This window comes from Cottoperca gobio, chromosome 7 (assembly GCF_900634415.1).
Source record: "Cottoperca gobio chromosome 7, fCotGob3.1, whole genome shotgun sequence".
Lineage (NCBI taxonomy): Eukaryota > Metazoa > Chordata > Actinopteri > Perciformes > Bovichtidae > Cottoperca > Cottoperca gobio.
Genome location: NC_041361.1, coordinates 15,098,857 through 15,115,407, shown reverse-complemented (window position 1 = coordinate 15,115,407; position 16,551 = coordinate 15,098,857). Strand labels below are relative to the sequence as shown.

At 38.5% G+C, this 16,551-nt stretch overlaps 1 protein-coding gene across 3 annotated transcripts in view; it reads right to left on the bottom strand.

Moving 5' to 3' along the window:
* Positions 1–7,915: 7,915 nt before the first annotated feature.
* Positions 7,916–16,551, bottom strand: part of sema3bl (sema domain, immunoglobulin domain (Ig), short basic domain, secreted, (semaphorin) 3bl) — a 50,108-nt gene continuing 41,472 nt past the window's right edge. For 2 of the 3 annotated variants that reach the window (XM_029435863.1, XM_029435865.1), the window contains 6 exons: positions 16,031–16,262; positions 15,809–15,900; positions 15,524–15,565; positions 15,203–15,428; positions 12,967–13,097; positions 7,916–11,827 (listed from right to left, as the gene is read on the bottom strand). In XM_029435863.1, the coding sequence (XP_029291723.1) occupies positions 11,327–11,827; positions 12,967–13,097; positions 15,203–15,428; positions 15,524–15,565; positions 15,809–15,900; positions 16,031–16,262 (1,224 nt within the window). In that variant the 3' untranslated portion in view covers positions 7,916–11,326. The remainder of the gene's footprint in view (positions 11,828–12,966; positions 13,098–15,202; positions 15,429–15,523; positions 15,566–15,808; positions 15,901–16,030; positions 16,263–16,551) is intronic. The other variant, XM_029435864.1, reaches the window with a different exon arrangement.

The following is a 16,551-nucleotide window of genomic DNA, read 5'->3' as shown; positions in this document are numbered from 1 at the left end:
TTGAGAGCAGCGGAAGAAACAGTGCATTCATTTATATGGAAATGTTGAACATTATGTCTCACAAGAATTACTAGTAAACAAGGAAAACAATTTCCAGTGAGGTTTTGAATTGAATCCTGTGTGTAAGAAGTCATTGTCTGCCCCAATCTTTAACACACTTAAAAGCATATTAAAAGGTGTGTACATTACCAGATTCTAGAGACAAAACTAAAATTGTAGGCTGAAACAAAACGGACAATTGTCATCTCACATGCCAACATTGAGCAGCTCAAATAGTGTCCAAGTGAAAACATGTTAATAGGGCGAGGTAAGGTCTTGCAGTCAGTCAGTGTGAGACTGATTCTTTCCAGCCTACACACATAAAAGGAACACTTCATGCCTCCAATCAGGATCAATGAGTTCAAAAGACCGTTCCAGTGGGTACGACCCCAACCAGAACAAAAAAAGTTGAACAGGAGGGAACTTGTTTGTAGTCCGACTGGGAAATCTGCCTGTATAGCATTTAACACTGCTTTGAGGTGCTGTAATAAAACTAAATCAGAGGTTATAAAGCTGCTTTGTCCCAAAACGTTGAATGTAAAACGTCTAGTGGTCTTGGGAACGCACCCGAGACAGGAACACAACATGTTTTTCCTCTGAGTGAAGGAGGCAGCGGAGGCAAAAAGAAGAAGGGGGAACCACTGCTGAGTACATGCAACCTTTGGAATTACATGTTTTGTCACTTTTTACAACTTTGAAAGAGGTTTATTATAATGGGAACATCCAGCTTTCAGCAACAACATTTTCAGTGGATATCATACCATTATATATATATTTAACCACTGCTGCTGTCAAATGTTATTATATAAACTATTTCAATCTTCTCTAATCAGGTTTTGTTTGTGCCAAAAGTCCCACATGTGGCTAAACAATAAATATGGCATCATTAAAGTAATTTAAGTCGATTCCCTTTGGGCCATTAAGTCTATTTAATGTATCCAAATGGACTAATTCATTGCCATTAAAGCCATAAATGAGACGTATTCTGATAGATCTTTGGCAGTGCTTACATGCGACTCTACTGTAAACAGTTCAAGTGTGTTTCCTTATTGTTTCTTACAGTTTAGACAGCGACAAGAGGACTGTGCATGACCACAAAAGGTTTTACATAAGACCCAAATGTATGACCCCACAGCGTTTGGTCTTTCCTTTAAAGTCATAACAAGTCATGTAATGTGTATATGCAATTACAAACAAACTCAACTGCATATTAGAAAGAACTAACAATAATGTAGCTTCCTTCCATACAACGAATAAATAATTCAAACTAAGTAGATGAAGTCATCCAACTTTGTTAATATTCTGGATTCTGGATAGACTGGAGACAAACCCAAGATGTATTATTTTATAGATCTTAATCTTTTAAAAGTGATTAGACATGAGCACATCCACAAAAAAAGTGGCGCTGGATACAACAAAATAAATACAATTGCAATACACACAGGAATCAAGGCTCCCTTAGAGATTTATTTTTTATCACAATGTTTCTACTAACTAGCTATCGGTATAGTAGTAGTAATAATGGTAGTAGTAGTAGTAGTAGTAGTAGTAGTAGTAGTAGTAGTAGTAATAATAATAATAATAATAATAATAGTAGTAGTAGTAGTAGTAGTAGTAGTAGTAGTAGTAGTAGTAGTAGTAGTAATAATAGTAGTAATAGTAATAGTAATAATAGTAGTAATAGTAATAGTAGTAATAATAGTAGTATAGTAATAATAGTAGTAATAGTAATAGTATAGTAGTAATAGTAATAATAGTAGTAGTAATAATAGTAGTAATAGTAATAATAGTAGTAGTAATAATAGTAGTAATAGTAATAATAGTAGTAGTAATAATAGTAGTAATAGTAATATAGTAGTAGTAATAATAGTAGTAATAGTAATAATAGTAGTAGTAATAATAGTAGTAGTAATAATAGTAGTAATAGTAATAATAGTAGTAGTAGTAATAATAGTAGTAATAGTGGTAGTAGTAATAATAGTAGAAGTAGTAGTAATAATAATAGTAGTAATAATAGTAGTAGTGGAATGGAAGGAGGAGAAGAAATCGATTTGGTCGCAGATATCATTACAACGCCATTTTCAAGATGAACTTTTCAAGAAAAGCTAAATATCGTTCGAAGAGAAAGGCCAACTCCGACACTAGCGAGTCTATCCCTGTGTCCACTGCTTCTGCCGAGCGGTCATTCTCGGCCTTAAAGCGGAAAAACTTATGGCAGAAATGCTACTGGACAGACTCGGCTTTCAGCATTAGCCTCCATGTGTATAGAAAAGGACTTATTGGTGGAACTGAAACGCACAGATGAACTGTACATTGTCATTGAAGTCTTCTTGAGGAAAGAAAGGAGGATGGATTTTGTGTTCAAATAATCAGTTGTTTTGGTGAGTAACAAGCATTTTGTTTTTAGACAAATATATAAAATGTTTGATGCTTCTGCAAGAGATGTAGAGATGTGTGTGGCGCACTGGCTCAGCTGTGCAGTAAAAGTACTTAAGGAGACTTGTTGAATTGTTTTGGTTTAACCTTTATCAAAGTGGACATTCAAGGCTAGGAATACACTTTCACCACTGTCGCAGAGATATCCTCATGAACAAATGCAAATTATTTGTTTGTTTTCTTTTATGTTCAGTGAATAGTTTGTGTCTTCATTCTGTATCGTCACGTTTCTTAAATGAAATTGCTTTAGGTGTGACAATGTGCTGTTTAGTGAACACACTTGTTAAAGCTCACATACTTTTAGTGGACTTAATAAAACTTTGTAGACTAATCCCTTAAAAGCGCCTTTTATGTTTAAGTGTTGACAGTATCCTAGCGATCTTAAAGCTGGTAGTTTAACATATATAGTTTCTATAGCCATGTAAATGCGGATTTATTGATTATAAATGCTTCGGAAATATTAATATAACTCTGTTGTACTTGACTATTTTAAGATGATGCAACGCCTGGTTATACTGCGTTTCTGTCTAAATATATAGTTTCTATAGCCATGGCGTCATAATGACGGTATTAAGAGGTGGAATAATTCAGGTAGGACTGTGTAGGACATCACTGAAGGCCTAGGTGGGAAATACACGGCCCGCCACTGGTAGTAGTAATAATAGTAGTAATAGTAGTAGTAGTAGTAATAGTAGTAGTAGTAGTAGTAGTAGTAGTAGTAGTAGTAGTAGTAGTAGTAGTAGTAGTAGTAATAGTAGTCGTAGTAGTAGTAGTAGTAGTAATAGTAGTCATAGTAGTAGTAGTAGTAATAGTAGTAGTAATAATAATAGTAGTAATAGTAATAATAGTAGTAATAATAGTAGTAATAGTAACAATAGTAGTAGTAGTAGTAGTAGTAGTAGTAGTAGTAGTAGTAATAATAGTAGTAGTAGTAGTAGTAGTAGTAGTAGTAGTAGTAGTAGTAATAATAGTAGTAGTAGTAGTAGTAGTAGTAGTAATAGTAGTAGTAGTAGTAATAGTAGTAGTAGTAATAGTAGTAATAGTAGTAGTAGTAGTAATAGTAATAGTAGTAGCAGTGCTACTAGTAGTAGTAGTAGTAGTAGTAGTAGTAGTAGTAGTAGTAGTAGTAGTAGTAGTAGTAGTAGTAAAAGTAGTAATAATATTACATGTTTTTAGTATTTCCCCGAGGAAGACCTGTTGCTCCGAACATTACTGATAAAGGAGTTGTGATTCCAGTGAGCGGGGTACTGGACTGGAATGCAGTTTTATGAACCTCTTTAACGTCCAGAACATTAAATGCTCGCATGAGATGAAATCCCAAAAGAAGTACTGCATCAAAGTGCAGAAACAACTATTAATTTGGAAGACCACAATCGTTTAGAAGCAGAGGATCCAATATTTCCAGTCGCAAACCAACATCTCAAAACATATAGAATATTTAAAACTATAACAACGTTGTGGTTTTGTTACATATCACATATCACATTATTATAGAAATAATGGGTTTGCTTTCCAGCTAAGACTGTGGGCTGAAATATTTCTGATACCCACTGAGTAATCCAACTGTTGAGTTGAATTCTTGTGTTGCCAAGTTGCAATTTTTCCTATATATCAGTATTAACCAGCAACACTTTATCAAATCTCTGATAGGCACAGGAGTGATAAATAGTCAGGGGCTTTTGCAGATATTTATAGGAGTCAAATGCTCATACTTCACATATGACAGTCCAGCATTACACTCCTTACTTCAGGGATTTAGTGTTCTTTTCCCAAGACAATTATATTGGTGATGAATATAAATATATATCCTTACAGGAAACCTCAGGATTGTGAACAGGAAACCACGTCTTAACCCAAACTGGGCTCTGAAGCAGCATGAATATTATCAATCAAAAGGTGGTTTACATTATTGAATTTAAACCACCGTCGATGAATTTGCACTGTCCAGTTGTCCTGGGCTCTATGAATAAGTGCTTTATCATCCACATTCAGATTCTGAAGTAAAGCAAAGTTTGTGCACAAGGAAAAGCAACCATAACCAGAAGCAATTTAACTATAGGGTGTGTTTGTCTATAACTTGGTTAGAAGTAATTGTGTTCGTGTTTTTTTTTTACGTGTCTGCGGTTGTACACATGTGTTTGTGTATGTATATAAAACATTTAACAGTTGAGGATTGAGGGGTAGCTCTGTATTCTGAGCCTGCCAGCTGAAGCTGTGGGTGTTTAAGTATATTTAATTTCTCATGAACACTGAAGTTATGTGTGCCTATACAGTTCGTACTCATGCATGTGACGAGTTCCTCTGTATGGAAGCCTGGAAAGGCACATGGGAAAAATTTATTTTCCAAGTCTGATCCAAATAGTTTTCTCTCCTGTGTTTAATTTCAGATTATTCTGGTAAAAGCTGTTCTTAAGTCATGGACACAGGAGAGAAAACATTTAAAATCATAAATGTTTTTGCACTTGCCCTTCAGTGTATCCGTAGTTTAATGTAGGGTTAAAAAAAGGTCAAAATATTTTAAATATTACCCGTAGTGTATTAGTACTACTAAAGCCATAGATATGTAGAGGAAATACCGTATAATGGAGACATTGCATTCAAGATACTTTTGTAAATTGGTTTGAGATACTTTGCTACAGATGTGTAATGTAGTCGTGCACAAAGGCTTGAGATATCTTGCTCTAAATTAACCCGCTGGATGATTTATCAGACCAGCAACCATCTAACCAACCAAATCCTCTTTTGTTTTAATTGCTAAATGTTAGTCATAAAATGTAGAATATCCTATTTAAACAGAGGAAGAGAATTTGAGCAGCTGCTTAAACTCAGGCCTGCTGCTGCCTTATGGAGTGTGACACACACACACACACACACACACACACACACACACACACACACACACACACACACACACTTTATTATTATTATAAATCATTCAAATTGTGGAATTTCTTCTACATTTTTTTGTTTTTAGGGTGATGACGTCATAAAATATATAGGAGCTTCATTAAAAAAAACCTCAATAGAAAATCTACATTTTAAGTGATGACGCAACATTTTTGATGTGCACATAAGCACGGGGGTTTCTATGGTTATTTTATAACAGTCTTATGCTGGTTGCACAATATTTTACCAGTGGATCTGCCCTGAGTAACTGTGACTTGACATCACTCCAGTTAGAGACTTCAGCGAGGTGCGTTGTGCTGCCTCTCTGTATATACACTTATCTCGTGCACACAATTAAATCAAAACATGGGAACGATTTAAATTGAGGTTTTATCTCGTAAGCACAAATTAGTAAATTGTGGCGTCAATATATATTTTCTTCCTTTTAGTGTGTATCAGTAACTTACTTACTTTTTTACTGTGTGCAATGATTTTAATAATTTCCAATGTAACTCAATTGTTGCAACAATTTGAAATGTAGTGAAAATGTGGTGGGGAAAGTAAACTTTAATGCATAAATAGTATGACCCATTATCCAGAAATTAAACACTGAGGTCAGATTTGCAGCGCATTCTGTATTTTACTTGAATTACTGACATTATCCATTATTATGTCAAGGCTCTTCGTAACATCCACCAATATTAACAATATTTTTACTTGACAAATTACAGACACAGTATATTCGCACCGGGTTTAAGATCACAAACGACCTCTGCAATTAATACAGTCAGTGTTAAAATTAGTTTCTTGAGGCTTGACCCATACTAATCTGAACTGTAAACACAGTGGGGACTGACATCCAAATTGGCAATCTGTTTTATACAATGCAGTGTTTGTGAACGTTTGTGTGTTTAAGTCTTTATGAATGTTACCTTCGTGCGCGCAAAGCATGTGCGTCCATTCATCCTGCATTTTTGTGTGTTTATGTGGCTGCGCTAATTATTAGGGTGTGAAGTCGTTTAGTGGGTTCGGTTGCAGGTTTAGTTTTTATGAGATGGTCTGTTTGCTGAAGCGACAAGCAGCCATTGTTACTGCACATTTCCACAGACGTTTACTGCCCAATTACCCTCCAATCATATGCATGGCCAGACCCAGTCACGGGGCAACATAATGGGCCAACACTGGGTCTGTAAATCAGCAATCACACGCTCATGCAGGCACATGTCCTCCTGGCTAATAACACTTTTGAGAGGGTACACACACAGAAAGTAGGAATACGGCAATACAAATTTGTTGTTTTACCTACATTATGGGGACCATCATTTTTCTAACCAAAAAAGTTAGGTTACGCCAAACCTTACATGTAGGGTGATTATCACTTACGTTTTATCATTAAAATATCATATATATATATATATATATATATATCTATAAATATAAAAACCTAAGCAAGGTAAGATGTCTTTTTTTCTTTTTGCTATTTAGCCAAGAACATTCTGTATAGAAATAATGGAAATAATAAATGAAAGCAGACATGGGAAAATAGTCTATTTACCCTGACATTAAATAAAACAGCTTTGTTGCAGGTGTGCATCTGCATGTTGTTGATTCAGTATTAAATTGAGCATGTTTTGTTTTCAGTGTAATACATGCTATTGTTTATAAAAGTGGCTCATTTGCAGGCATTGCTGTGTTTTCTGTTTATGTCACTGGATCCATTAGTGTTGTCCTGCTAAAACATTAAATAGCCCCCCCCCCTTTTTCTTCCAAACACCCAATTAGAGATCACCTCCTTTTTGTTAGAAAATCAACTTTTAATGCTGTTAAATAGCACACAAGTACATAGCATGCATGGTAGAAAGACACTTAAATAAAACATAAATATGCATTTAAAATTGGGCTTCGTCAGAGACCCTACAACCAAAACAATTTTACAGTACAATAAAAGGGACAGGTCACCAAAGTTAATGCTCATTTTTAATTTAGCCTAAGTTCTACATTGAGTGCTGTCGCCCATATGTTCAGTAAGAAGTGTTTTCTGCGAGTCTGTGAGTCTTGTTGAGTTCACGATGGCTGTAGTGTGCTGGTTGGCCCTGTCCCTGCCGAAAAAATACTGTGAAACACTACAGTTGAACATTAAGCCAGGACAGGTGCTGCAAATTCAACTTGTGTTTGAGATAAACATTTAAAAAGTATTGAGAAACCGCACTAAACGTTATATAGTGGACAAATTAGAGTAAGGTAAAAATATAAATGTGAAATGCAATACCACAACACGCTTTGTACAACAACTGAGATGCATTCGTAGGTTTTACAGTGTGTTTTGAACATGCACAGATAACTGACATTTAATAACTAATGCCACATTTTTGACAGCAACTAAAAATTCCATATTTCCAAAATAAAAAGTATCACTTTAATAATGTAATTTTAAATCTCGAAACACTGTCCAGAATTTTTTTTTCCGTCTGTTCTATGACAGTTGCCGTAAAATGGAAATTATTTTAAGATACTTTTACACACTGTAAGTTTACAATCATAGTTACAAAAGTTAATTTTCTGATGACAGTAATGCAGAGTCATGATGGGCTCACAGAAGCAAAACGATGTCACCACAACAAGAGAGAACGTCATCATCTTCATAGACCGCAACAGACCAGACAAAGCAATTGTGTAGCTGTTTCCACAAAAACATGACAAGATTAAATATAAAATTTAAGTGACAATTCTTTGAGAAAATGAACTTTTGAGGAGGTTATTTACAAGATAAAATCATTTTCAACACTTTATTACCCTGCCAACTGTCTCTTTGTTTCATGCATACCATCTTCCTGTCACTCTAATGTTGTCTTTCAGATAAGATATACATCAGAAGCAAATATTTTTAAAGAAAACACCATAAGTGGAGTCTAATAGCCGGTCTCACAATCCTCAAACTAAGAAAATAAACATTTCAAGAATAAAATGTGTGCTTGAGTGTGCTGTACGAACTGGAGATGAAAATATGTTAGGTCTACTTTTTGAAATACTCACTTCATACTAATGAAATAGGTTTTTAATAGATATTAAGATTTTTATATATTGCGAAGACTGCCTTCACAAGATTCTTATAGTACCTTATTTTTCTAATCTCTCTCCTCTCTTCTCCCAATGTTCACTCCTCTCTTATTATTTGTCCTCTCAGAGACCATTCACACGCCATGAAGGTTACAAAAAGGTCACCAGGTTCACTGGTGTTGATGTTGATGGCTAATTTTAAACAGTGAGAAGGCTCCCAAAATATCTATACTTCACTCCATATGTACTCATATTACAGGGATTTCACCCTCCGGCGGCCATATTGGAGGTGCTCAGTTCTTTGGCAACAGCAAGCTTTTAGTGAACAGCTGATTGTGTTTCCAAATGTGTCTTTAAATTAATCCAATAAGCAGCTTCACTTTTGTACAGTTCATAATTGGAAGCTAAAGATTTCCCCACTTGACCACCAACATTTGATTGATCGCAGTACAATGCAATATCAGTTTGGATTTCTTACGTACACAGACTTGTACTTGGACAAAGATTAAAGGTGCAAGATGAAATAAATGTGAAGTATTTTATCAGGAAACCTTTAACTACAGACACATTACAGGCACATCTTTATCATTGCTTGTTTGGTGCACTATATGTAACCACAGCTCGACACTGGACCTCCATGATGGGGCCAGAGGAGGTTATTAAACAATTAATGCAACTCCAAAGCCTCCATTATTGTATTCTATTCTAATTGTTACATGGCTGATACTTTTGAAAGAAACTCTTGAAACTCAGTTTATTCTTTTCCAAAAACAGAAGAAAAAAAATTCAGTTTATGATTATTTGTATATTTCTTACTGAAGATCTCACTCCGATCCACACAAAGCCCTCACTGAACCAGAAGCTTGGCATTCATTCTCCTCAGCCTGCCGTCCTGACCTCCACATCAATTTGACTAAGTTACATTGCTCACTTCACCATTCAAGGCCCTCTGGAAAGAAAACCTTTTTTGGATTCAGTTACCGTAATAGTTATATTTTAACAACAAACCTAAAGACAATAACAATGTAGATTATCATGTGTTCAAACCATGAACCGTCAAAAAACCAGTGTTTACAAAGCAGAAAGCACAAGAGAAGTCGGCCATGACAGCTGACCCCTTCTATTGTTTCCTCTATTGTCACTATAGAGCTACAGCACACAGAGGAACTGTGGGAAAATTAGTTTAGTGGATGATTGAAGTGTGAGGTGAGGCTACGTCAGAGAGGTCGTTATTTTTTTGGATTATTGGAACAGTTGCTCAAGTAATGAAAAATGAATGAACTCAATATTTGAAAATAATCATTATTTGCAGTCCTACTTGCTGTTGAAGTCGCATACTTAGTTTTCCATTGAGTTGAGGTGCATAAGGATCCCCATGGAGGCAAATATCAGCGAGTGACTGTGGCCATTAGGCACATTCCAGGAGGTGTTACGCTATGTGCCCAAAAGCATGAAAGTAAGCTGCTGTGAAATATTCCTTTAAGGGTCGGTGAGAGGGGATCTTGATCTGTAGATGGTGTTTAATGGAAGGTTCAACCCACAGCAGTAAAAATAAAGCAATGTGCCTTTAATCTGTTGAACCATCAACAGTCGTTTCTTGATAGCTTCCAGTTTGAGCTAGTTGAGTTTATGCATTCAGTGTGATGGATGAGTGGGATTTCAGGTTATGTAAGTGTGTGTGTGTGTGTGTGTGTGTGTGTGTGTGTGTGTGTGTGTGTGTGTGTGTGTGTCTGTGTGTGCATGTACAGTGGCGAGATCTGGATACATAAATGCCTTATTTCCACTGCATGGTTAGTCTCGACTCCACTCACTTTTGGTACCAGGTGCTTTTTTCAATTAAATGTTCCTCTGCAGATAGTACCCCTTCAGTCTAGGCGGGATTTTAAGATGATTGTCATACCGAAGACGCGTGACAATGAAGAGACATCACCTCCATAGTGACGATCCTCTGCAGAGTTTTAACTCCACGGTTCCAAGCAAATGGAGCCGAGCCGTGATGTACCATGCATTGGAAATGCGGCAAAGTGTCTATGCTTGGTCGCATTAGTTGTATATGCCTTTTATAAATACACTGCAAACTCAGATATTTCTTGAGCTGAAGTCACACATGAATAATTCAATTTTTAAAAGCCAAGTGCAGAGCAAGGCAAGAAACATGGACCGTTAAATACCAAGAGAGAAGGAGATGAATCCAGTGATTGTGTGATTGCATTGTGAGAAATGTGACAACAAATAATGGAAAGTAAGTGTCTGCGTCCATGTGTGTCAGAGCTGCATCTGACACTCATGCTTTTTTGTAGTCCAAAGTACATACAAAGTTTATACAGAGTATGTAAATGTAATGTTTCTCACTTTTTGAAGCCCACTTTGTCAAAAGCCAAAAGAAACTGTTCATCAGAGTCGAGTCCACAGGCATGAGTATGTTGTTTTTTTTTTTTAAATCTGAGGTTTGTAAAGGCTTTATATGACTTGATGAAATGAAAGCAGTGTCTGTCACTTTTAATCGTGAAAGTATACAAGGGCAAAATTGTGAGAGCAGGAGGAGTCCTTGGAAATAAAGATTTTTTAAAAGTGTATTGGAAAGATTGTCTCTCGTGTCGTCTTCATATCAACAACCGGTTCAGTTCAGTAGCAGTCTCTTTTTGTGGCGTCTTTCCAGACAATCGTACATGACCTACACTAACATCGATATCATAAAAAACATTCTGTTGGGTTTAATAGCCAAAGCAGACGCACTCTGATCCACCTTATTCTCACAAACCCCAATGCCAAGGTTTCAACTATCAGGAATTGATGCTGATCTTGACTGCTTTGCTGTCCAATTCATCATTCAATTCACCTTTACTGCAATCTTTGTCCCTTTTTTCTTCATTCATCCTCTCCTTTTCCCCCGCTCGCTTTCTCTCTGTTACTCCTCCCATGCGCTGAGATCCCTCGGCGTCCGGTTACGTTCTCCAGAGCTCTTGCTACGTGCCTTCCTGACACCCTCTTGCGCTTGGCGGTGTTTCTCCAGCATGCTCTTGTGTTTCCTCTTCAGCTTTTCGTTGCACCACATCCTCTCGCAGTACTCCTCCACGTGCGGCAGGTTCGACGGTCCGATCAGCTGCATGATATCCTTGAACCATGTACGCGATTGGCCGATTTGGCTTGATGAGCCTCCCCTGCTGTATGTGCTGCAAGGCATCCAGGCCCTGTAGCTTCCTGCCGACCGGTCTTTGTACGAGTCGGAGTCACGCGCCATGAGCTCATCCACAGTCTCCCCCTGGAGGACTTCGAGGGTGAGGCGGGCTAGGGTCTGGGTGAAGCCATGTTCTCGGGAGCGGCAGATGTACATGCCTTCGTCCTGGCTGAAGACACGGCGAAACAGGAGACCCTGCTCCGTAGACATCACACGTTCGTCCAGCTTTACCTGAGTGAGGCAGAGGGACAATATGTGTCTATTCTTAACTGTCATACATGATAGAGCAACATACTGTTAAGATTTTAAGATACGATGCAGTGAAAAAAATGTTTAGGTTGTTAAGTGGTCAAACATGAAAGCAGTGACAAAAAAGGATTTTAAAGCTACTATAGGCCTATGTAGTTTTCTGGAGACTACGTATAGCATCTTTATATTTAAAATTATTCTGACAGAAGACGTCTTTGTTTGTAGAAAAAGAAATCCCTATGAAAAAGAAATCTGGAATATTTGGGCAAAGAGCTCGTAATCCACTTCATAGCAGGAGAGGAGAAAGACGGCAAACAGAGCTTTTTGTACTGTTTTCTCAGCTTGAATGTGTCATTAAATCCAGTCACTGTTACTTTTTACTCTTTCTCTGCCTTTTTCTTTCCTCTCATTATCTCTTCCTTTCCTTACCTGCCTCCACCCAAAGTCTCTCCTCTATTCATTTGTACCTCCTTTTTCTCTATTTACTTCCCCCCTCTTCAGATTCCAACCCTCTGCTTGTCCAACTATCCCTCTGTGCCAACACAAACATGGCAGCCCTTTCAGCTGGATTGGCAGCCAAATGTTTATTTACAAGGAAATGGAGAGGGGTGGTAATGCCTTAATACTTGCACGGCTGACCGAGGCACTAGGTTAAGCTTGGAGAAACAAACCCTCCAACAAATGAATGATTACTGTGGGTGTGGGCACACGCAGCAGCAGCATTTTCTAAGTAGCGTTTTAAAAGGACTTTGCAACGCTGCGTTTAAGACACAGTGGCAGGTAGACATTGAGTGACACTTTCAGTGGTCCAGGTTTGAATTCACTGTTTATCCAAGAGAAAGAGTGGTTGTGCATTTTCCTTTGAAAAATAACTGCTTAATTTCAACCATATGTCAAATGGCTGTCAAATGTGTCAACCACGTGCCAAATTCACAAGCAAATCTCACTTTTAAAGGCAATTACTCCGGCCACCTTTGTCCAGGAGTTTCATTCTAACTCTATAGTCTCCCAAAGCTTCCCCACCTCCCTCCAATCATATATACAGTGTGTGTTAGGATAGGGTGGCATGTTAACTCCATGATCTTGATTTTGTTCTGATAGTTATTTCCTTATCGTCTTACCTCCTCCTTGCGGTCGTCCCGTTGGACAAGCCAGGTAACAGTAGCTTGTGGAGAGCGAGGAACACACTCCAGGAAAGTGCTGTTGTTCTCGGTTCCATACACCACCCTGTCTTCTGTCACATCGAGGTCTTCTGGTTCAAAGACAGATGATTTGAAAGATTGGGAAATAATGAAACTCCTGTTATGGTTTAGGAATCTATACACATGTAAGTAAGTATCCACTAAGTAATTCTAAAATCCTCTTGAGCAACACGTTGAACCATGTGAGACAGTTCCACACATCCCCGACTGAATCAAGTGGTGAAGACGTGTAAGTCAACTCAAATCTCTGACAAAAGAATTTAAAGAACATTTCGGGAAATGAATAGTGGACTGGTCGACTATTCAAAACCATTAGTCGACACTTTGATCTGTGGTTTCAGCATGGTGCAGGAATAAAGCAGCAGCAATGCCTCCTGCAATCCCTGCAATAAATGAGTTGCATTGTTATTGCAGTCCAACAGTATTTCCTGCTTAGACAAGCCTGCTGGGTTTAGTCCAATCAGTATCGCAGCTCATTTGTAAACAGCCTGTCAGCGCATAGATGGGTCCAGCATACATTAGTTAACCCCTTACTGGTTGTATTTGCAATATTTCTACTGCAATTAATCTACCAGACGACTACTTTTTGGAAGTTGTCGATGACTACTAAAATGCAGCATTTGTGAATGCCATAAATATTGCGCACAAAGTAAGCTGCAATCGAAACTGAAAACCTCAGGAAAGACAGAAGTTCTCACCCTGACATAATGGGGATTTGGAGACATGGTTAGTAAACCAACAACTTGACACCTTGGCACAAGGAAACCTTAAAAAACGTGGGTTCATCCAAAGGTCTTGAGGGAGGCATATTTCATCACCTCAGCAGCACCATACCTGCACTCAGGTGAGCAAACAAACATCCAACACATCTTTTCTTCTCCCTCTCCACGGCTTCATTTTCCTCCTTTTTGTCTTTCTTCACACGTGTTCTTACCCTCACTCCACATCTACTCTTTGTTTGCTATATTCATATGATCGCTGATGGCTTTAGATGACCTCTGTTTGAGTTTATCTGTCAATCTCTCAGCTCTCTCAAACACACACACACACACACACACACACACACACACACACACACACACACACACACACACTTACCGAGGTTCTCAGGGATCAATGATGGTGAGACATGGAGCTCTAAATGTCCCAAAACCCAACAAGATGTACCATCTGGTGTGACATAAGTACAAGGTTGTACTGTACATGCACTGAATGTGTAGAATGTAAACAGACATGTGTTGTTGAGGAGTTAACATGTATTTTCTGTCTACTATACTGTAAAAAGAAGGCATCTGTCTCACACAGCTTGGATAAACAGACAAATGTGACTCACATAAACACTCTGTGGCTTTCATCTTTCAAGCACAAAGACCTACACTGACCCTTACAGACACAAACACGTACTATACATACAGTATTCATTCAAACACAGCTTGGCTCATGTCCAATAGCATGTTCCCCTGGACCTCAGGTGTTTACAGACTCACGGACCGTATACACAGGGGGGGAATCTCACTGGTCGTCTTCCTATAAACAGCTAAACAGTTTAGAGTATGAGGAGAGCAACACTCTTGTCTAGACTATACACGAATAAATGCTTATCTATAGTGTCCTGGGAAGAATGTGGAAACACTTTGCGTATGGATACAAGAAAGTTTAGAACATGACCTTGAAACTTAAAATATATGCTTTCATTGTGATGCTAATGAGTTTTCTAGGAAGAGTCTCAGTTATCCAGGTGATAGGATATTTAGAAATATATTTAGCTTTGCTTTTCCTTTCTCAATTTCCCTTTCCACTTCTTAATGGTGGAGCAGATGGAGCATCCTAACCTGAAGCTCCCCAGCATTAATACAACCACCACTTTGTCTGTGATGCTAAAGCCATAGTTCGATATTTTTGGGAAATGCGATACCACTCCCATATCTTTACGGTAAATATGCAGCGACAGCCAGCAGCTGGTTAGCTTAGCTTAGCATAAAGACTGGAAGCAGGGGCAAACAGCTAGCCTGGCTCCGTCTCACAGTTAATTCAAGCTAGTTCTGTTTATTTTTAAAAGGTGCTGTCCAGGAAGTCACTGCACTAAAACAAAAAAATAGTCCTGCATAATGAATAAAGAAGGCACAAAAGAAGGGTTTTAAGTAATTATGCTCACCACTCAGATTCTGATCCACACACTGCAGCACGGGGTTTCCATGCCTGATGTCTTGTCTGCGGTAGCGGCGTTTGCTGTTGGCCGTGTACTGTGCACACAATGATCCATCCCAGGCGCAGTAAGGGTCTCTGGCCAGGCAGCACTCGGCACAGGCATTCCCATATGTCTCACAGCGATGTAGCTTCACCTGCGCCACACCTGCTGGAGAGCCCACAAACAGGGCTTGCTGTGGAAAATCATTAGAAGATAAAAAAGGAGGCGTAAGTTTAACAGTTGGTTAAAGTTAATAGCATTAAAGTTTGTAATTACGTATTGACTTACCCTTTTTACGGATATGTCCATCGATGTAATTGGAGTTGGCACCTGTAATAATGTAAATAATTGACCTTAGGTATTTCACAATGTGTGAAAAGGCTTACAATTAGAAAAGAGACAAACTCAAGAACAGAATGATTGTTTAAGAATGAGGAGGGGAACATGTGATGAGGTTTTGAAACAGCTTTGTGTTTCCTTATCTGTCTACTACAAAGAGGCTTTAGGAGACACAGTGAATGGCCTTCTTCAGTATGGCTTTAACAGATTATAGAAGCAGGGAGTAAATCTTACTTTGAAGACTTGAAGCTCCTCCAGTGTGACCTCCTCTGTCTCCAGACTGTTTCCACTGTGCAGGGCAATGACCTTCAATACTGTGCCAATGTCTGACGGACACAAACACATACTAATAAGTGACAGAATAACAGAACATCGACTTCCTTCTCTGCCACAATAATCCAATTTTCCCCACAGGGCTCACTTTAGTTTGCTACTTAATATTCAAACTCATATTACCTGTGCCGATGAACATAACGTCATACTGCCCATCCTCCGCCTCGACCCGGTCCACCACGATTTGTTTCAGCTTGTAAGGAGTGTTGGCCTTTACGAGCACAGGCTGGCGCAGAGCGGGATACACCGGCCGCCACATCAATGGGTGGCTGCGAGTAAACTGCAGCACTGAATCGGGGAAATCCTTTGTGCTGCCAAACTCTCTTCCTGGCTGGTTGGTGATTTTACTAGGGCACTGGAGAGGAGGAGGGATGAGAAAGATGTGGTGAAACAAAGGAAAAAGAGGGATGGGTTATTAAAAAAGTTACAATTTTTGCTAAAAGTCCTTGGCTGGTAAACTAAAGATGCTACACTGGCAGAGAAAGACTGGATGGAGGCACGGATAGACAAACAGAAAGACAGAGAAAAAGCTACATTCCCACCACTGGAGGTGTGTTTTCCAAAATAAATGTGGCCTAATTACGGTCTTAAAGTCTTCTCAAAGAAACCCTAATTAGCAGTTTTATTGCGCCTGAAAACTTTGG